Source organism: Ursus americanus, chromosome 18, assembly GCF_024610735.1.
Source record: "Ursus americanus isolate L20-20 chromosome 18, mUrsAme1.1.p, whole genome shotgun sequence".
NCBI lineage: Eukaryota > Metazoa > Chordata > Mammalia > Carnivora > Ursidae > Ursus > Ursus americanus.
The window spans coordinates 5,412,464-5,437,766 of record NC_142144.1 but is presented as its reverse complement, the minus strand read 5'-3'; the positions used below and the strand labels follow the sequence as shown (position 1 = coordinate 5,437,766).

Here is a 25,303-nt window from a genome sequence, read left to right as displayed (position 1 = left end):
GTTACAGCTAGTCACAGCTCGCGCGTGGCGTCACGTGCCAGTCACCGTGGCAGCTGTGCCCGTGGGAAATACAGGTCTCAAGAATCCTGTGTGTGTCACCCAAGCTTCCGTTCTGGAACAGTGGTTCTTAACCTTTGTTAGGCCACAGAACCCCTTGAGAACTTGGCACACCTGGATCTAGCCCCAGGCGAATGCGCAGAGGTGCACACACCCAGATCCTTGCGAGGCCTGCCCTCGATGTCCAGAACCAGGGAGCAGGGTCAGGCCTGCCAGCAGGGCCAGCGGCTGCTGTCGCTGTCGTCAGAACGAAGTTCAAGCTGAAATGTCAAAATGTGGAAGAGCGCTGCATGGCGGTGTGCTATCAGAGCGGGACATGGGGCAGTGGGGACGAACAAACCTGTTGCAACGCGGTATACACGAGCCAAACGTCATGTTGAGCAGAAGCAGCCAGACAGCCAGCAGTGATGCCAGAAACTTCCATCTACTTAAAGCAGCAGGGCTGGTCTGTGGTTTGGTGTTAGAAGTTAGGACAGAGGGGGGCGCCTGGGTGGCGTAGTCGTTAAGCGTCTGCCTTCGGCTCAGGGCGTGATCCCGGCGTTGTGGGATCGAGTCCCACATCAGGCTCCTCCACTGGGAGCCTGCTTCTTCCTCTCCCACTCCCCATGCTTGTGTTCCCTCTCTTGCTGGCTGTTTCTCTCTGTCAAATAAATAAATAAAATCTTTAAAAAAAAAAAAAAAAAGGACGGAGGGTCAGGCCTGGTTGGGGTGCAGGGGAGCTCGGGGTGGGTGGCGCAGATAATGCCCTGTTTCCTAGTCTGGGTCATGCTGGCTAATGGGTGTGTCACTTGGGGACAGTTTATTGAACTGTACAGTCAGAACTGGAGCACATTCTCCACGTGTGTCAGATTTCAACGAGAGGGTTTTTTAAGATTTTATTTATTCATTTGAGAGAGAGCAAGAGCATGAGCAGGGGGAGGGAGGGGCAGAGGGAGAGGGAAAAGCAGCCTCCCCACTGAGCACGGAGCCCGACGCAGGACCCGATTCCAGGACCCCCAGATCATGACCTGAGCCAAAGGCAGACACTTCACCGACTGAGCCCCCCAGGTGCGCCTCAATGAGCATTTTCTTAAAATTACAGCTCACGTGGGTAAGTAAGTACGCTACAGATACGCTGTGTGGCCACGTGAAACTCTCACTGCTTAATGAGGGAGGTTCTGTCCCCGTCTTCATTTAACATGCGCGGAAGCTGAGGCTCAGAGATGTGAAGCCGCTTGGCCAAAGTCACACAGCACGTGCCACCGTCCACCTACTATGCTGGACTAACTTGTTGGCAGTGCAGATGGCCCCAGCACGACCAGCAGAGCGCCATGCTCCAGAGTCTGGCTCTTCCTCCTACCGTGGAGTAGAAGCAGTCAAGAATTAACCTGGCCCAGCTTCCCCGGTGTCAGGATATGTTACAGGAGGCATTCCCGAGTTGAGTGTCCTGGGGAATCGATTTTTGAATGGTCTCGGCACAGAAGGCATCAGGCGGGACAAGACTGACCAACACGGTGTCTGTCCATGCCTGCCCTCACCCCTGATGGCTCCCTGCTCGGAGGGTGACAGCATCTTTTCTAAGTTGGGGTCTTCAGTGGACTCTTGTCATTCAGTGTCTCTGGCTCTGGGACAAAGTGAGGACGAGGTGGCGGCTTGTTTACAGCAGCCGCCTGATGGCTCGCTGCCCCATGAGCCTCTTTCTTTCTTAAATGTTTTTATGAATATTGCAAACATAGGGGAAAATATAAGCAAAAATATTCCCCAGCCAGTTTAACAGCTAAATGCTTTTAGATCTGCACCCCAAGATGAAGGCTTTTTTTGTGTCTTGTATAAACACAGTGAGAGGATACAGACAGCTCCCAGGCGCCTGGGCTGGAGGGGACCGCATGGCTGCGCCAGGTGGAGTGAACCTGGACTGCTCAGGGGAGCTTCATCTGTGCTTGCGAAGTCCATGCTTTCCAAAGAGCCTCACCTTCACTAATCTGGAGAGTGATCTCCCCCACGGAGGAGGGCGCGGGGGTGGCGTGACAGGCCCCCAAACCTCAAGCAGGCCTCGCTGGGGTGGGGCGAGGGTTAAGGAGGAGATGTAGCCAGATAGGGCAGTGGATGTAACAGAGGGATGCCCTTAACAGTCGTTTAATCGTTTGCATTGTCAGGGTTATTGAGTGCGAATGTACAAGCAACTGGGAGGAATAACTTTGTTGTTGACTGCTGTTGAATGATGAAAGCCTAACCACAGGGTATCCACTCCTCTGAAGGCCCTCCCCCCTTTTCTTTATCTCTGATTTCTCTGAGGTTAATCTCATCCCACGAAATTAAAAACCAGCCAGTATAGTCCCAGAGTGTGTGTAAACACACGCAGGAGTTTCTCAGCCTCGGTGACCTCCAAGTTCTTGTAATTAGTGACCATGGAAGCGGCTCCTTTTATTCTAAGAATAGAAATTGGCAAGTGAGGCTCACCAGGGAACCTTGCTGGAGGGCGTTCCTCTGTCCTTGGCCTTTGGTGTGTCCTGTCTCACCTGGTCTTTCCACAAGCCGGTTCCCCGAACCGGCTTCTCTGTGTGTGAATGAGCGAAGAGAGGCGTGATCCAGCAAGCTGGCCCCAACCCCCACCCCTCCCTCCACAAAGTGGAAAGGAATGAGCACAGACTGGGGTGAGAGCCTGGGCTGGGATTACACTTCTGCACCTGGCCACCCTGTTGACATCTATTCTCAGAGCCAGAGCTGTCCTTTAGGGACACGCCGGGACTCATTTTCTTGAGGTTTGCCCTCTGTGGTTTGAGGGCTGAGTGTGTCCCGTTTTTACCAACAGACGAAGACCCCGGGATGTGTTCCCTGTCAGACTGTCCATTAGCAGGAGGCATCCGGGCTCATCCCTTCCCTGGACAGTGGTGGAGGCCAAAGAGAGTATGACATGCCTCCCAGACTCGGCATCACTGTCTGGCCCCTCTCCAGGTGGGGCCATGTGCCCAGGCATAGGGGAGAAGCTGTGAGGAGCTCCAGAAGGCAGCTCACTTTAACGTAAGGTGATGTTCTGATTCCTGTCTTCCTGGCCCATCCTGCCACCCAATTTCCGCACTCCCAGTCAGCTTGGCTCTTTTGTGGCTCAGATCTGTCACCCCTTAATAAAGTGGCTTTCTGGCTGGCGGGGATTGAGAGCTGCTACCGGGGAAAGTAAGTCACTAATAGAATGGAAAACACTGTGAAATGCTCCGAGGTGCCAAGCTGGGCCCAACCCAGTGTGGTTCTAAAAGGCTAATAAAAATCCACCAATTAATTGTGACAGCTCAATGGAAAATTATTCAATTGTGAACAGGGCCAAGCAGCAGCTGGAAAGGAGGAGGGGAGATGTTGCCATAGTAACATCAATCTAGGTTCTCATCTCAGCGGTCGAAGCCAGCCTGGGAGCGAGCAGCATCAGGCTGCCGTAGCTGACACGGGATGGGAGGCAGGACACAGCAGAGCGGCGTTTGAACGAGAAGCTCTGCCTCGCCCCGGGCCTGCAGCCACTCCGGGCTGAGCGCTGGCCTCCCCTGGGGGAGAGAACTTGTTTTCAGAATGCTCTTTGCTTTGAGAAAACCAGAGAAGGAGCAGTCAAGCGCAGGAGGAAAATACACCCTGTGTTGTGTTTCCCTCTACCTTCGACCGTGGGTATGTTACCAACTGCCAATTAAGGGGACGCTGGGACAGGTGTGGATACAGGCAACACGATTTCCATCTCCCCAGAGTTAAGGCACTGGCAGCTCAGGAAAACTGAACTCCTAGGGCACAGAGGACCTGTAGGCAAGAGTCAGGTGAGCTTTCCATTATGGTTTTGCAGTTACAACTTTTATTTCAAAAGATACACACAACACATTCATATTCCGAACATTTGAAAGGCAACCTTGCTCGAGCAAAAATGTATTCCTTCCTTGTTCATCTCCCACTAGGCTCCTGGCTTGGCAAACATTGTACCGCTGAGGACAGTTATCAGAAGGGAATGGTCAGCCGGTTCTGAATGACATCTCGACACGACAGCGGGGTTTTCTTGCCAGAGGGATCTCGTGTTAATGGGATGAGAACAAGATTTTTTTTCTTAAACTTTCAGAACCATCCTCTGTACCCGGTGGGACGTGCCCTCTCAGAGTCACACTTCGGATCTCAGCTACAGGTGTCCCTCTGGAGACTCAAAACTTTGATTACCCCACTGTCATCATCAGCCCACCTACCTACGCAGCCAGCCCTGCCTGTCCACATTCATGGCCCAACAGTGGACACGGCTGCCGGCCACGGCTGCGGACCACTGGGCCAGGGGACGTGGCTGGGACAGTTACAGCAGCACAGTGCTTTCTTCTTCTCCGGGAGGCAGCTTGCTTTGGGGCCACCTCCTTTTTAACGCCGTCCGGGTCTTCGCCTCGGCAAAGTTGGAAATCAAAAGCAAGCACCCACCTAAGTGACCCTACTGCTAAGAATTCATTATAATAACCCCCACACCTTCCTAGTATCCTGGTCTTTCAGGCTCAAGGAGAAGACAGGAGCAGGAGTGGTAGCAGGGAGGGTCCACGGATGCCCCGGCCCCCTCACCGCCGGCCGAAGCGGAAGCTGAAGCCACCTTTTTTCCTGCTGTAAGTGCTGAGCTCCTCGGCCAAGGTCCCTAACGGGCCACTGGCCTTCTCGCCATCCGCGGGTAAGAAGCTGGGAGCCTCGCTGCCATCATCCTGCCGCCCAATCCGGAACCTGAAGCCAGCGCGCCGTCTGCCCAACATCTGCAGCTCCTTGGCCATGACAAGCAGGCCATGTGGGTGTGGGGCTCTCAGCCACCGGGAGGAGCCCCGCGGGAGGGGGACGCGGTGTCCCCCGGGCAGATCAGCCCAGCTCATTCTGCCTCTGACACCTCCCATGGTGGCTATGGGCTCTTCTCTGTTCAGTGGAGGAAAGCAGGCACCCAGCGGCAGGAGGAGGAGGCAGGACAGGGCATGAGGGCTTATCATCTGGCCCAGAGGAAAGAGAGGAAGAAGTTACCGGTAGGCTGCACGCGTGGGCCTTGCATGACAACTTGTCAACAGTGCTTCCCAGGGCCTGGGCAGCCATCAAAGGCTGGTGGCTCCACGGAGCCCAACTTGCAGGCAGCTCGAAGAAGTGTCACTATGCTGGGGGACAGGCCTTTATTTTCCTAGCAGGCTCAGGAGCTGATTGTACCGATTAGGCTGATTCTCTCTCCTGCCGTCCCCTGCATCTGACGGCCCTGGCAGCTTAGCCCTCAAAGACCCCCACTGCTGGGACGGCTTACAGCCACGCTCCAGCGGCCCCCGAGTGCTGGGCAAATTTGGGCTCATTCTTTTTTTATTATAATTATTGACTCTTGGGCCGTATCGTCTCAGAGCCACAGGGTAGAAAATTCATAGCATCAATCTCTCTTAGTTTTCAACTTGATAATAAATGGGTCTGGCTAAGCTGTGTTGCTGGACACGCTGCTCATGTCTCTTTAACATGGAAACAAGTTGCTCCCGAAAGCAGGACACGGATTTGATGTTCCTGGCCTAACTCAGACACCCGCCTGGGGAGGAGCATGTGGGTATGGCCGGGCTGTCGGTAATCCCTACAGAGCGCCATCTGTGTGCACGGCCGTGTGGCCTCTTCACAATAAGCTTCATTTTAAGGCCCTGCTCGTCCCATGTTTTCAGGCAAGAAGACTGTCCGGAAGGCTGAGAGGTTGTGCCTGGGCCACACAGCTGGCAATGGAGGCCCTGGGATTCATGATTCTAATGGCCAGACAGCTTCCTGGCATGCCAGGCCGGTGGGCAGAGCTTCCCGGCCCTGTCCTGCACCGTCCTCACAGCCCTCCCGCAGGACGGTCTTAGCCCCCTCCACACGGGACGCCATGCACGAACAGGTGACTTGCCCAGGATCTCACAGCGTTACAAGTGACAGAGCTGGGATACAGGCCCAGGTCTAAGTGACTCAGAATCACTACTCTACCCCACGGATGGCGGTCCGGGGGCATTTGAAACAGAAATAGAGCTTCCCAAAATGCCCCTGCTCTGGCAATAATTGCTCATTCCCTCTTAAAGGAAGCCTTTTTGGTAATGACCATGGTGAGTCTGAGCGAACTGTTCCTCTGAGGAGTAGAACTGAGCCTAGAAGAAAGAGCTGGTTCTGGAGAAGAAGCATGGGCTCCCCAGAGCTCTTTCCAGAAATGGCTCCCTTGAAGACATTTCAAAGTGAACTCAGCCAGAGGGCTTTAAAAAAATCATAAAAGCAGCCCTCCTCCCTACCCAAATCCAGCCCTTCTAACTTCCATCATTTCATCCCCCGGGGCTGGAGCCAAGTCTGGCCTGTGTGGGGGAAGCCTCTCCATCAGGGCCCCAGGTGGGGGTGGAGTGGGGGGGCTTTCCACCTGGTGGATGACTGCACCTAGGGATGGCCTCTGGGTCTTGGGAAAGGATGCACTGATGAATAGAAGGAAGTGGCTCCTGTCCCCTTTTGGGGGGTCATGGACCCCTTCAAGAACATGGTGGAGGCTTGGGACACTCACCACCAAATATTGGGCCCCAGCATTCAGGACGTGGCAGGGGAAGCACAGGGTGGAAGACCAGGGCCAAGCCCTCGAGGCCAGCTGTGGCCAGTCTGGGCTGCAAGAGGAGCTGTTGGTCTCCACCTCTCGGGCCCACGCAGCTCCTGACCTGGAAGAGGGCCCCAGCGAGCAGGGCTCCTGCTAGGGATGGAGCGGCTGTACTCACCATGCTTCGGGCTGCTCCCCGGGAAGCCTGCTGGGCAGGGCGCCTCTGGGTTCTTGTCTGGGAGGTGTGGCTCCTGGGTTCTCCTGCTTTATATAGGCCCCCTGGGTGGACGGCCGCTCTGCGATCTGATTGCCGCACATTCCTGACCCTGGGATTCCATTGGGGACAGCGGTGGTGAAGGCTGGGGCAGCGCTGACTGCGCTGATAAAAGACCCGACACCAACAGGATGTGGTCTGATGAGCAGAGCAGAGGGAATGCCCTTTGCCCAGAGGCCTGCCTCATTTGGAGGAGAGCGGGCAGCATCAGTAACTATAAATCACAGGCACAGACCCTCAACCCCCTGGACGAGGCGTGGATGGCACACCCACCCTTCATCCTAGCGGTCCTGCCTTTGTTGGGTCTGCCTCACTCTTTGGAGAAGCGGGGGGCGGGGAGGCGGGGGGCAGTGTCCTCACCTTACCCGCCCATCTGCTCCCGTGGGCTCAGGAAGTCAGACACCTGTGAAGCCAGCGGTTGCCTCTCGTTCCCTCACTCCGGTCAGCTGGGAGTCATGTTAGGCGCCATGGTTCACCAGCTCTGGAGCCTCGCGGGGGCTGAGCCGGGCAGCAGGAGGGCTGCTTCCTCCGGGAGGGAACATGGAAAGGGTTCGGAGCCCCCGGCCTGGCCGAGCCCCTCTCAAGCCCATGTCCCCAGAACCACAGTCGATGTGTTCCTTAGAAGGGAAGCCTGGTATTTCCCACCACCACCACCCCAGTGTCTGTCTGGGTGCCTGACACCTGCTTGGGAAAGGAAGGACACGTCCGCAGACATTTTCAAAACTCGCCAGCTCTCCACCCGGTGGCTGACAGCGCCTCGCTCTCTGAACCTCAGCTGAGATGGCTCATGCCGCCTCTCGGCCATGGTGATGGGTCACGGAGAGAAGCTGTTCGCCCAGGGTGGGATTGGGGGGTCATGGCTCCAGTTCTTTCCACAGCTGGCGCCCACGCTGGAGGCCAGCAGCGCTCATCGATCCCCAGCCACTCAGTCCCGGGGGATTTCTCCCCAGGAGCGCTCGCACGCCGGCATGGGGAGTATCGCGCCCTGTCACCTGCACTGTCTGCCCGCGGTGGAGCCTGGCATTGGAGGGGCAGCCGTGGGCCCACAGTGCGTTTGTGCATGGCCCCCTCTGGTCCAGGCACGGCTACTGGCTGGGCATCTGTGCACATCTCAGGGTGCTCACCCCATAGTTACTCACTCTGCCTGCCCTGGGATCATGGAGCAACCCTGGGGTCTGCTACAGTTACGAGGGTCTGCACGGCTGAGCCCAGAAGAGGTGCCCGGTTGGGTCGAGTGCCCTGCAGAGTATTCTCCCAGCACTGGCCATGGTGGGAGGCAGGCGCCCATCACGGGGGAAAGCATCTGTCTGGGTACCAGCGCTCTGGCTGGTCCAGCAGCCTGCAGCCCCAGACGCCCCCTTCCCCTGCCTCTCCTGTCCTCCCATCCCGCTGCCCGTGCCTGGGGACCCAGCACTGTATCGGAGGAGCACCCGTGCGGAGACCAGCCCAGCCAGGCCCCCAGCCTCTACTCCTCGCTTGGCCTGGACTTGCCTCCACTGACAGCGAGCAGGGCAGCGAGGGCAGCAAGTGCTGCGTGAGGCTGCAGCCACTCTGGTGTCTGGAGGGAGCTGCTCAGGCGGGGCTGGGGACAAAGCACGGAGGGCTTCCCCAGTCTCCGGGGCCCTCACTAGATCACCTTTGCCTGTGCAGTGCTGGGTGTGGAGAGTCACCCCACCATTCACACAGGAATAGAGATGGACTCGTGGGCACTTCCTCGCCCTCGCAGACCTGCGATAGGGGCTAGAAGACATCCGTCTGCTGGAGGAGGGGGAGACTGAAGCTCAGAGGGTCTGAGCCCTTGGCTGTGCGGGAGCGGGCCCAGCCCCCGTCCCGCACCCTCTCCAGTCCCGTCCGCAGCAGGAAGCCTTGGTTTCCTTTGGTCTTGTCTGGAAAGAGCAGGGTCAAGAAAAGGCAGTGTGGATTGACGCTGGGCCTCTCCACGGGCGGGTGCGGCGGGGGGTGGGGGGTGCCCAAGTGCCAGCCAGAGCAGGTGAAGAGCCGGCTCCGTCCCTGGGGCAGGGCCGCAGACGGGGCTGGTGGTGTGCATGTGAGTGGGGAGGGGCAGGGCTGTTTCATCTCCCTCGTTCACGCTGGTTGCTGGTGACGCTAGGGGCTGATTATGATGGGGTGCGGCCTGCTGTGGGTCACCCCCATGCCTCCTCTGTGCTTCAGTGCCTGTGCTCTGTGCAATTTCCCAGGGAGCTGTGGAGAGTGGGGAGGGCAGGTGTGGGCTTAAACCCTCAGGGCCACCCCACATCCCCCAGGGAAAAGCTCCACTTGGCTCTTTGGCACACTGAGCTCCAAGAGAAGGTTCTGCTGTGAGACCCACCACTGACCCAGGTCCCGCTCAGGACTGCTGCCTGCTGCTCTGGGAAGAGGCTGCAGAAAGTCCTGAGTCGTGGGGCCTGGGCTGGGGGTGGGACAAGGTTGGGGGCGAGTAGCCCACAGATTCCTTAGCCCCAAGTCATCCTGGACCCTGCCAAGTGCCCCCCAGAACAGCCTGCCCAAAAGATTGTCAGGTTATTTTTTAAAAAGAGTTAGGTATTTATTCAGAGAGAGAGAGAGTGCACACATGCGCAGGGGGGAGGGGCAGAGGGAGGGGGAGAGAGAGAATCTCAAGCAGACACCATGCCCAGCAAGGGGCTCCATCTCACGACCCTGAGGTCATGATCTGAGCTGAAACCAAGAGTCGGACGCTGAGTCAACTGAGCCCCCGAGGCGCCCCCAAAAGATTGTTTTTAAGTGTACTTCCTGGGCTTCCTCTAGGGAATGAGAAGTGGGAGAGGGGGCGAGTCCGGGCCCCCAGAGCAGCGATGGGCAGGCTCTGGGCCCTGGGAAGGTCAGGGATGGCTCAGGCTGTGACAGTCAGCGGTAGGATCCATTCAGGTTCGGCTTCCCTCAACAGAGGCTTTTCACAGGGTCGGGGTAAATGGGGAAGGGGCTGCCGGGGGGTCCTGCTTCCTTACACCAAGAATGACGTTCCCTGGGAAACTGCCCTAAGCATCAGGGCCAAGTCCCGGGATGTCCCAGCAGACCAGCAGCCTCAGCTCCTCGAGACACCCCTGTCCTTGCTTCTCTGCATGGGGCTATGACGTTGCAAGGATGAGACCTGCTGGGGTGACACAGCCCGGCTGTGTGAAGCCCGCGTCCCTAACAGGGCTCTTGGACCCCCTGCCCTACACCTTTTAGCCTCACACCAGTGGTCTTGGGCAAGTCGCTTTCTGAGCCTCCGTGTCCCCACATGCCTGGGGACAGCTGCGGTGCCCACATCTCGGCGGGCGTTGTGAGCTGCGGGGTGACAGGTGGTCAGGTGTAGTACCCACTCCATCAGTGTTGGCAGCTCCCGTGTTCAAGGGAGCCCAGACGGTGCCGTCTTCATCTGCACGGGCCTCCCAGGGTCCCTTGTTCCCTGTGAGAGCTGCCGGTGGTGCCGGCTGAACGCCCCCTCCTGGGGCAACCTGTCCCCGTGCTGTGGGACACGCTGTTTATGGCTAAAACGCAAGCACCCTCGTCAGCTGTAAAAACCTGTGTGACCGAGTTCACGGAACCTTCCTAGTTGGTCCCGTGAGCTGAGGCAGAGCAGCTTCCTGCCCAGGGACCCCCCCATGGGGAAGCTTTAGTGGCTGTAGGAGAGGGGCCAAGTTGGGCACAGCCCGCTCCTGGAGCAGGTGTGGCCCCTGGTGGCCACGATCACCTCCATCACTTCCCGTGGGCCCCACACAGAGCTTTCATAGCCGGCAGGATGGCATGCTATTGGCCGGGGACACTGTGGAGGGGCGTGGCGTTCTGTGAACGGTCTGGAAGCTTCCAGACACCTGGACGGAGACCTCTGTCTACCCCATGGCTGGGCGCACAGACCCCCTCCAGCGGCCTCCCAGGTCTCTGACGTGGGCCCTCAAGAAATGTTGGATGCCACAAAGTAAACTCGGGGTTGTTCGGTCCTCCAGCTGCATGCTGCTTTTATGAATAAATAGCCATGAGGGGCTGTTGTTTTTAATAGTCTCAGCTCCTCAGGACTCCAGCCCCAGCCCCAAGAGAGAGCCCACAGGGCCAGTTGGTCACCCTGAGGACCCTGGGGGGATTCACAGTTTCAGCCCCTGAAGCCCGGCCCCAGGAGGCTCTCCCCGCAGGGTGCAGCTTGCGGGGGGCCAGGCCTCCCCTCCGCCGGCCTCGGCGGCCCAGCGGCTGGCAGGGTGTGCCTCTGCGTCTGATCGAGGTCTGGTGCGGCCCCTGGGGGGCACAGAGGTGCCCAGAGACATGTTTCTTCAATAGAAATCCAGACAGGAAAGGGGAGGGAGTCTGGGGAAATCGTGCGGGAGAGTCTTTGAAGGCGCTCCGGGGTCCGGCATGGGGCCCCAAGCGACGTTAGAGGCCGAGGCCCCAGCTGGGTCACCACGAGATTTTATTAGAGACAGGAACACACAGGATACCGACTGTGCACAGCCCGGACCGGCTTCTGTCCGACCCGCGGAGGCCCTCCAGAAGCTCCGCACACCCCCAGCCAGCCCCGCGTGGACGGTCAGGCCACCCGTCGGCACCGCCCAAGGCTCGCCCGCTCCCGCAACGTCTCCACGCCGTCCCACCACGGCCGACCTCTGCCGAATGGCTTTGCGGAGTCCTGCCGGCTGCTCGGCCCACTCGGGGTTTGGGGACAGCTCTCTGCCTGCAAGCAGGTGAAGACACGGTGGCCCTGGGGAGGCCCGGCCACTGGGACCAAAGCCTCACATCCTTTGTTCGAGGCTGAGCTCGTCCCCTGCGGGCACATTGCTCCTCCAGCCGCACAGGACAGATGTGGCCAACCACCCCGGTCCCCCTGTGTCCGCAGACACAGCATCTCTCCTGGTGTCGCGGATGCCTGAAGCTCCTGCCGACTGATGCTCCGCATGCTGGGTGACGGGGCTCTGGCCCTAGCCAGGCCTGTCAGAGGCCTGTGTGAACGAGGGTGGCCGACGGTGGGAGCCGGGGGACAAGGAAGAGGCGGGCCTGCGATACTGCTTCTGCCCCAAGACAAACATTTATCAAACCAATTTACATGCGGCTGCAGGGGGGAAATGCAATTTGGGACCTGTTCACAGCGCTGTCCGTATGTCCTGGCGGCCAAGGTGGGAGCCCGGGAACCATCCGTCCTCAGCAGCGAGCTCAGGCGGCCCAGGGTGGCCTCTGGTTTAACTCTCAGAGATGCGTCCGAAGTTTGGGGGCCGCGGAACGAGTGAGGCCACGGGCTGGTTCCACAGAACCTCCCTGTGCTGGTGGAGAGGAACCTCCAGAAGCTTGTGGGACCACAGGCACTGCCCCGAGGTCCCTGTGTAGAGACCCCCTCTTCTGCCTGGCTCGCTGTCTTCATCAAAGGAAGAAGGAAAGGGACAGGGGCCTCGGTCCATTCACATGTGATAGCGGGACCACAGGCCCCCACCGCCAAACCATCAACTCGGGCCCCTCGAGACGGTCGGGTGCGGTGAGCCTGGGTCCTTGGTGACAGTTTGCACACATCCGTCATCCGTCAGGTCCTGGGAGAGCTGCCTCTTGCGACTTGCTGTCCTAACACCCCCTTCTTCCTGCAGTCACTCCCACTCATGTGACAGCCGTTCGCACGGACATCACAGGGGGGCTCCTGGAGGCCAGGGCCAGAGCCTGTCTTGCTCACCACTGCCCCCCTGGCTCAGAGCAGGTGTGCGGGGCTAGCTGTGCCCTTTAGGGACTGGGGTGCTGTGGCCTTGGCTGTCCCCGCCAGACGGCTCTGTGCCCGTTCAGCCAGCGTTGGACCCGGCCCATGTCCCATGATGGTGCCAGTCCTGGGCTGGGCGTGGGGCTGGTGCTTTTGGGCAGGAAGGAACGGGTGTCTCCAGGTCGTCCGGATGCTCCCCCCACCCCCCACCAGGCCCGAGCCGCGATATGTCTGTTCTACAGCCAAGCCCTGGCAGGAGTGCCCCTGAGCTTCCTGGCACACACGCACATCTGTGAATCCATTTACACCACACTCACCAGGAGTTTGTTTGATGACAGATCAGAAAACGCCTGACACTTTCCAAACAGCGGCTGGCACCGCGAGGCTGGCAGCAGAAGCCGGCTCTAGCCTGGGGCTAGTGGGGGAGAAGGGGACTCCCTGGGATGAGGACTTGGGGTCCGATCCGGCCGCGGCACTGTGGCTGGGGTCTCAGCAGCTCGGATGGGCTGGCTCCCCTTCTAGAGGACGGAGAAGGGGGCTGGCAGGGGGCCTTCCCTTCAAGTCATATGGAGCCCCCCCAACAGCATCCTCACACTGCCCCAGCCCCCCTGCAGCTGGGCTGCCCCCCAGCATCGGGTCACACCGGGCCGCACTGCCCGTCTCTTGGCCATGTCTGCTTCAAGTCCAGTGCCGATAGGGCAGGGACTCGGTGCTGCCCGGCACCCGGGCAGCCCTCAGCCCACAGTGGATGTCTAGCGAAACTTGGCTGAATGCCATGACCGGGTGGTACTATGGCGGGGACCAGCCAGCTTGCACCGACAGTCGGCCACACTAGGAGCCCTTCCTGCTGCCCCCAGCCAACTCTGCTGCACGATTCGTGCAGCACAACTTTGGTGGGAGAGGAACAGAGAGCTGAACCCCACGCTCCCCTCTTTGCCTGTGTTCACCTACCTTCGGGCGTCCTACAAGGAAACACCCCCTCCCTCCTGCCTGAGGGGGCCACTGGTGCGCCCCACCCCCAAGCTGGCCTCTGAGAACCTCTCAGAGGCCCCCATCAAATCCCCACAGGGAGGAACTTAGAAAAACAGCCCCGTGCTTGGGGCTGAGGGCAAGGGCATCAGGGTCGCAGCGCTATCCATCAGGGGGGTAGGGGGGCTCTTCTGGGGCGCTGACCTTGGGAACCTGCAGTTCTTGTTGGGGGTAGAATGATAGGACACTGAGCATTGGGAGGATTCAATGACAGATTGTTTCGAGCGTCTGGTGGTGCCGCAGTTCCCCTATTTGCCCAGTGCGTCCCGCCCTTCCCCCCCAACCCGAGGTGGCAGCACCCATGATCACCAGCAGGGGGCGGCCTCCCCCCTGAGACCACATCTCGGAGCTAACGGGGAAACAGCCACTGGACCCCCTCCCCGTCCAGCCTCCACCCTGCAGGCCTGATGCCAGGAGGCCCTGAGACCCTGGAGTCCCTGGGAATTGGGGATTGTGGTTCAAGCCCATGGCAGCCCCAAAAATAAAGAGGTCCTCACTGGCCAGGCCCGGAGGGAGCAGGATGTGCCCCAGCCTCCCCAAGGCAAGAGGACAGGGTGGGGTGGGGCTCCAGCTGCCCCAGGAAGGCAGGAGGCTGGGCACAGCAGCCAAAGGGACTGAGGACCTTCCAGGCCTGCAGGAACACAGGGGTGGACGGGGGTGGGGTGGTAGCTACAGGGGTTGCATGGGGGTGGGGGGGAGCTCCAGGGACCTGGCCCTGGCCACCTTGGGCTGAGACCCCACAGACAGCTGCGCCCCAGCCTAGGTTCGGGAATGGTGGGATATGGTGGTTCAGCCCTGGCTGCAGGCAGCCCTCCATACCACCGCTCCCCACCGTCCTTAGGGCAGAGGTAGGATCCCCAGGCACCATGGAAGCGAAGGAGGGGGGCCAGGAGGGCCGGAGGAGGCTAGCCTCAGACCGGACTCAGAAAGATCCAAACAGCCCCTCTGTCTGCTCAAAGGGCTGCAGGGGTGCCACCTCCCCCTACTCTGTGCCCCCCAAGCACCAGGTGTTTGGACTGGCAAAGTAGAGGGGCGCCGGGGTGCTTGGCGGACTGCTGGCCAAGGGAAGTCAAGACGCGTAGCCCAGGAGCCAAAGTCTGGGCAGGGAGAATGTGGGGTTGTCCAGTGCGCCCTGCCCCACGTCAGCACAGGTAAAGTAGGGGGTGGGGACAGCACGGAGGTGCCCCCCCCCAACGCGAGAGCAGGTCACCGGTGGGCGGGCAAGTGGGCGTCGGAGGAGATGCAGGGTGGGGTCGGGGCCGGGGAGGGGGCATGTGGGGGGGCGGGGCGGGGGGCGGGGCGCGGACAGCGCGGACTGCGCGCCCGTCTAGCGGTCCTCACGGACCGGCCGGATCTTCATCTCCGAGAACTTGAGCGAGTACTGCCAGCCCGTCCAGGAGGACCATTCGATGCCGTCGGCGTAGGACGCGTGCGCGCCGCGCAGGTACTGCCCGTTGAGGTTGGACGTGTGGCAGTTGCGGTACCACCAGGCTCCGCGGTAGAAGGCGGCGCAGTTGTTCTCCGAGTGGTCGCCGTCGCGGTCCTTGGTGGTGAACCTCATGCCGCTGTGCTTCAGGAGGGAGTCCCCTGCAAGGCGCGCGCACAGTGTGTATCCCGGGGACTCCCCGGACGTGCGTGCACACACGGACACAACGCCCCCCACATATCCACGCACGGTGTCTGCGTGGCTCACATGCCCCCATGGGGCCACCTTGTGGTCCCCGGCTGTCCCTGGGTCCTGGCGGTCTCTGTCCCTCCTCCCACCTCTTTCATACACTCCCTTTCCTGATCCTGCCTCCACCTAAGAGAAACCCAGCCTAGAGGGGTGTGGCCACCACACTTTAGGGGTCCAGCAGAACCCAAGCCCCAGCTGTCCTGATTCCTGGCTCGGGGCTCACTTTGCTCATCTGCAGAATGGGTGAGCGATTCGGGTCCTGCTGTTTCATGCTGCTGGGATGAGGACCAGGTGGGACTCGAAGGTGGAGGCCGGGAGCACCAGACCTGGAGTTCCTCTGTCCTCCTGGGTGGGGACACTGGTGGGTGCCCACCCCCACCTCGCCCTTCCTTTTCCCTGCTGCGGCCCCAGGTCCTACCTGCCGTGCCCGAGTAGTCGGCCACGGTGAGTGGGTAGCCGTCTTCCTCGGGGTCCACGGAGAACAAGCCCACACCGAAGCTCCCGTAGCGGGCATAGGCTGTGCTGTTGTCAAAGTCCTCCAGATCCACGTGGAGCTCGTAGGTGGCCTGCGTGGTCAGGGCGTGGATCCTCCTGAGCCCTGGAGTGGGGGAGAGAACGGCCGAAGTCGGGTGGGGGGCTTACAAGGTGACCCCCCACAAGAGGGGACCAAGGAGACCCGAGAGCCAAGCTCACATGGTTGGTGACAGGAAGGTTTGCGCCGTCGGCCCTGGCAGGAAACAGGGCTGACGGTTTCTCGTGTTTGGTTTTCTCTGTTTGCTTTAAGTCAGGTTATGCTTTCTAAATGTTGGAGCGGAAGGTTAGTAGAAAGACTGCAGGAGTCAGAAGGAACCTGGAAAATCTGGGTGAGGGGTGACAGCCCCCCTTATCCTCTCTCCCACTCTGGGCTCCAGCTGGAAGGGGTCTAGCCTCTGAGTCTTCACGCATTGCTGTTCCCTCTGCCTGGGACACTTTTCCCTACTCCACCAGGTTAGGTTCTGTTCGTCTTCAGGTCTCCCCTCAGGAAGGCTGCCTGGCCTCCCGTCTGGGTTGAGGACGTCTGTCCACCTGGGGGCTCCCCCTCTCGGTGTTTCTCATTCTGTGTCCCTGCTCCCTGTTTTCTGTCTGCCCCCTAGCGTGGAAACTCACTGAGAGCAACTCAACTGAACCCCAGCATCTGAGTGTGACTCCGTATACAATAGGCACTCAATAAATTCCGGCTTAGTGGCTGAGCAGTGGAAGGCGGGGTCTGAGTCTCCTGCTGCCTCCGGGGCCTGGCCCCCGCGCCCCATCGTCCCTCGCCCTCCCTCCCTCTCAAACACACTCGCTTTCAAGGTGCTTCCCTGCCAGTTTGATTACCTCTTGATTAAGAGGGCGTTTAATTAAAATTACAAGTTATCAGCATCGAGTGACATTTCATCAGCCTCTCCCTCCTGAGCTCCAGACCCCCCCGCAGGAGGGTCAGGGCATAGTACAAGCTAAGGGGCGGGAAGACCGTGCGGCCCCTTCTGTGCCCAGGCCAGAGGGAAGCCTCGGGCCCATGGTCCACATGCAGCGCTGGGGAGACTCTGCCGAGAGCGGAGTAACAGCAGTGCCCGCGGCAGACCTCGCCCAGCATCTCCCTAAAGCTCCCCCACCCCCCCACCCCCGTCCTACTCTCCCAGGACCTGCCCGGGACCGGGCTTTGAGAGAAGGGTCTCGTCCCCCTGCCTCTCTCTGCTCCTCCCTGGGCTGGAGTTACAGAGCAAGCCACTCCCCCTCTGGGGGCCCCAGCTCGCACCCCAGCTTGTGCACCTGCGTCGCAGGCCTCCCGGGGCCGAGGTGAGGGGCCACGAGGGCTTCGCACGCTGTAAAGGGCAGGCGGTGGACACGATGACAACTGCCCACCAGCTGGACGGCCCTCGCAAATGCCAGGCACTGTTCCGAGCACTTCTTGTGGCTTAATGAATCCAGGAGAATTAGAATGAATCCAATTTAATTAAAGAATCCCTGTACAGCTCTTAGAACAGGGCCCGGCCTGCTGCACACATTATCCAGGTGTTCGCTGCGGCTGTCATGATCAACGAGGCAGGGGCCCTGTTATCGCTGCTCAATGGGTGAGGGTGCGGCACAGGGGGGTGAAGGGACCGGCCCAGGCCACGCAGCTGGGGAGTGGCCGAGCTGGGATTTGAACCCAGGCAGACCTGCCCGGACTCCTTGCTCTTACCCAGTTCTTGTCCAGGACAAACAACCTGATTCAGGGATAGGGCAAGAGGGACACCAGCCCAGCAGGGATGCTGGAAGATTCCAGATTCCTTTCCCCCACTGAGTGGCTGCTGGTGCCCCAGGGCCCACCATTAGCACGCCACTCCTCTGGGCGAAGCCATCCCCGTGCCCACGAGGGGCCCCTGGCACGGTGCCCTGGAGGAGGGGCAGGGTGGGGGCGCTGGGGGTCCTCCTCTTCACCCTTCTTGCTGTGAAGGCCACCTCTCTCCCTCGCTCTCCCTCTCTCCTCACTTTCTGCATCTTTCCAACCCCCATTTCGCTGGGCCCCTGGATGGTGGGCTGAGATTGGACCCCATCACCATCAGAGTTGGAGAAAGAGGGAGCTGGTGGGTTAAAATGGAGAGGAAAAATATTAGGCCCCCAAACCTCATACCATCACCCTGACAAACTCCCAGATGGATTCAAGATCTGTATCTAATACAAACACTCAAAAAACATTTTTAAAAAAGGAGACATTTTTGTAAAACCAGAAGGGAAAAGGAGGGCCTAAAGCCCAGAGGATATGAAGGAAAAGCATGGCAAGAATTGGCTACATAAAAGTTTTAAATGTCTAGGAAATAAGCAATAATTTTACAAAAAAAAAAAAAAAAGGCTGAAGGACAAACGACCGGGAGTAAATATATATCATGTGTACCTGACAAAGAATCAATAACCTTAATATATAAAGAGCTCCCATAACTCAATAGGAAAAGACAAAACACTGGATGAGAAGGTGGCAGGGGAGTGTGGAAAAGCAGAGGGAGGGAATGGCCAGGGGAGTTGAGGGCTGAGTTGACATTCTCCTCAGCGCTCCCGGTCTGCTAGGAGCTAATCAAGGCCCCGCTTAAATGCTTCCTCCCGCACTTTCCAGCACCTTCCGTGGCTGCTGATAGATTTCAATTAAGATGCGGTGAGTGGCGGAGTCACCAACACCGCTCCAAGGGGGCGGGCGGTGATGCGGAAACAGGGCCCCCACCTGGCCACCCTCTCCCTATCTTGACGCACCCACCCAGGTGGGGGGCGGGGGAAGGGTATTCCCACCTAGAAGCTCCTCTCCCCCGGCCCCTCCCCTGCTCTCACTCACACAGTTCAGTGTATAATGTAAAGCTTGGGAATCCTGCCCAGGCTTCCTCCACCCCAACACACACACACACACACACACACACACACACACACACACACCACTCATTCTGGGCCTCAGTTTCCCCACCCATAAAAGGGAAGGACAATGTCAGGGCCACCCACCCTCTGCGGGTGGGCGTGAGGTGTCAGGGCTGAAGTCTATAAAGTGGGCCGGGAGGTGCGAGCTAAGTAGAGACTTGGGGTAATAAAGTTCTGCGGCCGGTACCCGCCCCGTAACAGGGACACAGTGGAGGCCAGGACAGAGAGGGTTCTGCCCTCGTGGGTCCCAGGGTCGGGGAGACAGACATTAGGCAAATGACACTGCAGATCACCACCCAGGTGCCTCTGTGCCAGGGGCGAGGGGGCACCGACCCCGTCCCACCTCTGCAACTGACCCCGTCTTTCCCCCAGACGTTCCCCTGATACTCCTACAGGCCTGGGACCTTCCTGACCCCTACTTAGAGCCCGGCCCTCGGATGGCGCTCCCCACCAGCCACAAGCCTCACACCTTTGTTCTCACCTCCTTTCCCTCCTGCCCCAGCCCTGCTGGGGGGGCGTTCCCAGATACCCAGGCCCGGGGAAGCCAAAGTGGGGCCCGGGTATTGTGGGGTGCGTAAGGCCATTCCAACATGGTGGGTCAGTCCAACGCTGTGTGTTTTATTTTATTTTATAAGGTGTGTTTATTTAAGGCACACTCAACGTGGGCCTCGAACTCACGGCCCCGGGATCAAGAGCTCCTCCGACTGAGCCAGCCAGGCACCCCCATTTTAATATGTGTTAAAAATGTAAATGGGGGTGACTGCTAATGGGGGCACAGGGCTTCTGTTTGGGGGTAGAGAAGACATTCTGGAATTAGGTAGGGGCGAGGGTTACATAACTCTGTGAATATACTAAAAAAAACCCCGAATGGTGGACTTTAAAACGGTGAATCATATATACATGTAAAAAAACCCCAAGCTCACCTCAAGTCCCAGCTACCTCCCACATACATGTAGGACCTCAGACCTGCGGTTTTTATGGACGCATGCTTCAGAACGAACTCAGGCAAGATACTCAAATTGTAAAACCCCGAGTGGATTTCAAGATAAATAGTAAGTAAATAAGGGCAATGTGAACACAGGCTTCGGAGCCCGTGTGCAACAGCTGTGAGAAACGTGCAACGTGTCACAGGGCCTCAGGAACCCCGGCCTCTCTTTCGGGAGTTACGCCCTTGGTGCCCCAAGCGCACACTGGGCATCGGCTGACCCCTGAATGCAGGGTATTTTGGGGGTCCCGGGCATCGGCTGACCCCTGAATGCAGGGTATTTTGGGGGTGTCGTGACCCTCCCTGTACTTGAAACTGAGCCCTGTCCCTGCCCCCTAACTCACTGGATCCAGGACGGCGACCAGGTCCCAGGGCGTCCCAATGGGGAAAAGCACACACCTCCAAGGGACCCCCTCGCACTGCCCGCATGTCCTTTGGCTTCCGGCTCCTTGACCTCATTCCCGCTGAATGCACCGATCACCTTCCCGTGCGCCCCTGTGAGCTGGCTCAGGGGCGTGAGACCCGGGGGCCCTGACTACCCAGGCGGGGAGGGCGTGCTCCCTGGGGCTGGGGTGCATGGAGACAGAGCAGCCGTGCCGGGCAGGGGTCACGGCTCTCACCTAGCCAGTGCTCCCCCGTGAGCTTGCCGAAGCCGTCCCGGTAGGCGTCCCAGCCTCGGAAGAAGTTCACGGAGCCGTCCTCCCGGCGCTGAAACACCTGCAAAGGACAGAGAGGTGGCACCAACCACCCCAGGACCCCCAGCCCTGACGTGTGTTCCCTGCCCCACTCGGTCCCCGGGGCGGGCAGGGGCCTGGAGCAGAGCAGGGACTCAGGGGCCTCATGGTAGCCCCAGGTGGGATTGACCGAATGCCCCCAGGCCCCCCAAATGGCCCCCCAGGAAGGAATCTCGGTGGATGGGGCTGGAGAAAACGTGGCTTCCAGGCCCGCTTCTGCTGCCTTGCTGTGGGACCCTGGACTGGTCCCATCCTGGCTTGGGCCTCAGTTTCCCCACGGGTCCAATAAGAGGGGTGGGCAAGGGTCCTCATGTCTCTTCCCAGGTCAAAACAAAACTGAGCACAAATCCATTCTGGAGTTTTGAAGAACCCAGAGCACACACGCGCCCAGGCACAGCCTCCGTCTCTCAAAACCATTCTGAGTCACGCGCGCCCTCCCCCAGCATAAGAGGCCCCGGCGGGGATCAGTGGGGGCTTGGGGAACCAGAGCCCCAGCCACTTCCCGGGGAGTGGGGAGGAGTCCACAGCCCACAGGGGTGTGACCTGGGTACCAACAAGCAGCTGAGCGGCCCCTGTAACTCGTTTTAATAACATTCTTGAGTTGGGAGTCAGGAATCCCATCCGTTAAATTGCTTCGAAGTACCGCACGGGTCCAGGCCAGAGCTGCCGCGAGTATTCACAGGATCCGATGACAACCCTGTTCCTGGCTCCCCTCCCCCCCCCCCGCCAACTCTTTCTGCGTAACAAGCCTTTTCCTTGCTCACTTGCCGAGGCAGCACCCCCCCGCCCGCCTCCATCTGTACCCGCGTGTGGGGCGGTAGAGATTTGCTGCGGTGCCCGCGAGAGCCGCTGGTTTCATTACTAAGCAGCCTGATTTCAGTCGCCCGGAACCGCCCGGTGCATCGTCTGCGGTGAGCTTGGCCTCCCGCTCTGCATCTGTCCCCGGGGACCTGTCACTCACAGCCTTTGGGCAGCTCTGACGTCAGGGACTGGCAGGGGGATGACACTTCCTTCTTCTTGCCCCACTATGGCAAAGCTGGCCGGGCCCTGACAGGTGCCAGTGCTCAGAAGGGACTGGCTGGGGAAGGAAATTCGATCAGGCTCGGAGAGATCTGAGAGGTGGTGGGCCGCGGTATTGACGGCCGGATTGGGACCCTGAGCACGTGCCCTTTGAAAGGCTTAATCCTGGCAGAAGCTCAGATGCTCCCCCGAGAAGTCTCGAGAAGGCAGCGGGCAGCGGGAGCCTGTTTCTGCCGGAGGGGGAGAGAGTCAGGGGCCAGGTGGGGGGTGACGGTTAGGACCAGGGCCCTGCCGCTTAGAGGCCAGCCATTACTCTGCTTCTCTGAGCCTCAGCTTCCTCGTCTATACCTGGGGGTCCCAGCAGCACCTCCCCCATGGGCCCTGGCGGTCCACTGACAATATGCTCAGGGACTAGCATACAGCTGGTGCTCAATGCATGCCCGCTGCAGGAGAACGACAGCACTGAGCCCAGGCCTGGCCTTGGGTCTCCCCTCTGCCCCTCCCCCTCTGCCCCTCCCCCAGGAACACCCTGATGTTCCTTCCAGACTCAGGCCCGGAGACGTCCGGCAGCCCACCCCACTCCACCTTCATCCATTCAGATGTTCCACAGAGCATCTCCCTTAGGGCAGAGGGACACAGGGGACCCTCACCCAGATGGAACAGGACTGATCTAAGACGTGGGGAGAGTGGGTATGCCCAGCATAGCTAGCTTCTGGAAGGCAGTCCGGGTAGGGCCTAGAGGAAGGACAAGGTCCCTGCGACAGGTGCGGCCGTGTGGCCAGGGGACATCATCCCTCCCCTCTGGGCCTCGTGTATCCTCACCCACTGACAAGCCAGGCCGGCCTCCCAGGACTGCAGGGATGGGCAAAGGGCAGAGCTCTGGTCCTATTATCACCACCATTGTTAACTCTGCCTGTCACCATTGTTATGAAGTAGAATGGGGGTTGCGGTGCTGGGCTTCTGGGCGCGGGCAGGGCATAAGCCCTGGAAATGGAGGCGGACGGGCAGAGTGCCCAAGGTGGGCTGGTGTTGACAGCTGGCCACGGCAGATACTGGGGCTGAGTCCCTCCCTGAGCACCTTATTCACCGAATCCTTACCCTAACCCTCTTCTCTGTCCCCCTCGTCCTTACAGTGGACAGAAGCTCAGACACTGGCCAGAAGTCAGGGGGCCGTGAGCATGGAGTGGGCCGTCTGACCTCTCACGCCCTCAGCCAAAGGCCAGGCTGGACACCCACAGGCCAATGTTCTAACCCCCATGTCACTCTCATTTGCCACTGACCAGACCCGGGTGCCTCCCTGTCCCCCTGCCAGGCCTCTTATGCCGACAGCTGACCTCCAAACCCTGTTCTCAGCCCCTCTCTCCCCCTGCCCATAACAGTCAGGAGCCTGGCTGGGGCTCGGCCTGGGTGCACGATCCATGGGCTCGGGGGCCGCCGGGGCCTCCCTGCCTTTCTCTCCCCTCCGGGAAAGTACGCCTCAAGCACCCCCGTGTGGCAGACCCTCCCGATGAGACGGTTTCAATGTGCACCGGCCTAGAAGCCACGGCGACCGTGTGCTACGTGAGTGCTCTCCCCTGGGGCTCATGAACTGTGAGCCACGCCGTGAACGGCCCAGACACCTCCATGACAACACTTTGCAGAAGTGGCGTTTGGACTTGATGACCATGACCCCAGGAAAGGCAGGTGACATCAAAACACACACGCTCACGGGTGTTCGTATCGGAAACCCAAAACTTCCTAGAACGATACCTGCCCTTATGAAGACAGATGTGCTCGAATACTTTCTATCCTGTTCTACTCCATTCCACTCTGCTCGATTTAGAAAGCAACGTGGATCACAAGTCATTACACTGATTTCGCCACCGGCCAAGAGATAAGAGCTGCAGTTCGAGGCCCCTGCTCTGGATGTTGCTGGCCTTTGCCATGGGCTGTCCTGATCCCCGGGCTGAGTGACCGAGTGAGCCCGGCCCCGGCCAAGACCTCAGACTCAATACCCTAGCCTCGCCCTCACGCCGATCGCTGCTCAACGTGGCCAGCAAGTTCCAAGTGCCCTCGAGGCCACAGACTGGCTGCCGGGTCTCCAACGTTCCCAGGAGTTTGCTTCCTCTGACTCTGAGGTCCAGGCTGAGCTGCAGCTGGACTTTAGGGACGCTGGCTGGACGGATGTCACCAAGCAGAAGGCCTTCAATTACAGAGCAAGGATCAGCCAGACGGGAAGACACGAAAAGGGAGTGAGCAAAGGATGGATGTATCCACTTCCTGGCCATTTGTCCCAACAGAACATGAATCCCCACTTAGGCCAAAAAAAAAGGGCAGAAAAAAGTAGAGAAACAAAAGAATTCCTTTTGAGGCTGAAATCTTCATGGGTCCGGCTCCTGGGGCGTCTCCCTCGGGTCCCAGCTGCAAAGTGACCCGTGCAGAACGCGAGCCGCCGCCCGGCCTCTCAAGCAGGTGGCACGTAGGAAGACAGAGCATGTTTTCTTGATGCAGATTCTCAAAAGCCAGTGCCTGCCGCCCGGCCTGTCTTCCAAGTACGCTTGGGGGCTCTGCCAAGGCAAGGCCGGGCCCACATGGTCCTGCAGATGGTGTCGGGCGGTTCCAAGGGAAGGAGCGGCTGCGTTCGGGGCGGTGGCAAGCGGGAGGGGGGCAGGGGGGCAGCAGAGTGGCCTATGGTCCTGTTTTTCAGCTTGGCTCCAGGGGCCTGTCTTGTGCTCCACGAGGTCCCATCTCTGCCGGGACGCCTTCCTTGGATGGGCCCTGTCTGCCTGGCTCCTTGTCTGCCATGGTGCTAAGAGCCCGGGTCTTGTCCTGGGTGTCCTGGGTTCTGTGGTCTCCGCAGCACCGACTCCCAGGGAGGGAGGGCTTTGTGCTCCCATTGGCAGATAAGCAGGCCAAGGTGGCGAGGAGGGGCGACCTCTGCAGACGGGGCACCCCAAGGCTGAGGGGGCGTGCGTTGCTCCCCGGCCCTCAGCACGGCTGAGCTGGACCAGCCCCTCGGCTGGCATCCAGGACACCAAGTGCCACTGGGACTCCAGCCGAATGGCAGGGTGGACACCTAAGTCTGGGCTTCTTACTTTTGCGAAATGAAAAGCTTGTAGCTCCAGACGCCTGAGTGCCGTGCCTGGGCTCACGGGGTGACTCGAGCCCTCAGAAGGCTCATAGCCTCAGGAGAGGCGGACGCGTAAGCCAGCAGTCGCGGGGCTGGGCAGCTCCTTCTGTCCCTATGCCTGTTTCTTCATCTGTAAAACGGGGGTCGTAGCAGCTCCCACCCACATGGTAACGGTTCCAGACGCTGGCTGATACACGGTCGTCCGTGATGCTGACAATTGTTGGTACATTTGCTGGGAGCTCAGAGGATGTTGAGCCAGCTGCTGGGGTGGGCTCCAGGAGGGCTGCCCGGAAGAGGAGACGCTCAGCTGAACCGCATATTTAGCAGGGTCTTGGCAGGTGGTCAGAGAAGCCAAGAGATGGGGGCTGGGTGGGTCCAAACCCTGTGAGATGGGGAGGGGTGTCTCTGCCACTTTAGAAGGGTCCCAGGAGGCAGCATCTTGCACTTACCCTAGACTCTGAGGAAGCTGCCGCAGAAATCGTTTATCATTTGCAGGCAGGATCCTGTTGGTTGTGCAGTTTCGGGGTCCACCAGCCCCTCAGACCTCCTGGACAGGCAATTCTGGGAGTGGGGTGGGGGGTGCTGCGGCCGAGGCCGATTCTTGTTTCTAAGAAACGAAGAACTTGGACGTGGGACGTAGCCCTCCAAAGGCGGCCGTGGGGAAGCTCTGCCTGCTTTCCCGGGAGGCAGTAGCCTCCTTCCTGGCCAGCTCTGGGCCGTGCCCCGGGACGCTCCCCGGGCTCGCTGGCAAGAGCACAGCGACAGAATGCCCCAGCGTTCGAATCGCAGCTCTGCCTCTCACAGGCCATGTGACCTCAGACAAGCCACGGACA

The 25,303-nt window shown here is 59.6% G+C and overlaps 2 protein-coding genes across 2 annotated transcripts in view; both read right to left on the bottom strand.

Annotated features, from left to right (window-relative positions):
• Window positions 1-4,595: 4,595 nt before the first annotated feature.
• QRFP (pyroglutamylated RFamide peptide) lies at window positions 4,596-5,006 on the bottom strand. Its single transcript, XM_045771060.2, has one exon. It carries the CDS (start codon window positions 5,004-5,006, stop codon window positions 4,596-4,598), a length of 411 nt encoding a protein of 136 aa, XP_045627016.2.
• A 9,866-nt stretch (window positions 5,007-14,872) lies between these two features.
• The window catches only part of FIBCD1 (fibrinogen C domain containing 1), a 31,338-nt gene continuing 20,907 nt past the window's right edge, over window positions 14,873-25,303 (bottom strand). Inside the window, exons 5-7 of the mRNA XM_045771283.2 lie at window positions 20,228-20,324; window positions 15,639-15,818; window positions 14,873-15,132 (exon numbers count right to left, since the gene is read on the bottom strand). Of these exons, the coding sequence (XP_045627239.1) occupies window positions 14,873-15,132; window positions 15,639-15,818; window positions 20,228-20,324 (537 nt within the window). The remainder of the gene's footprint in view (window positions 15,133-15,638; window positions 15,819-20,227; window positions 20,325-25,303) is intronic.

What these genes read in the sequence shown, in the direction of transcription:
- QRFP (XM_045771060.2), bottom strand. Translation starts at nt 5,006, where the DNA reads ATGATAAGCCCTCATGCCCTGTCCTGCCTCCTCCTCCTGCCGCTGGGT.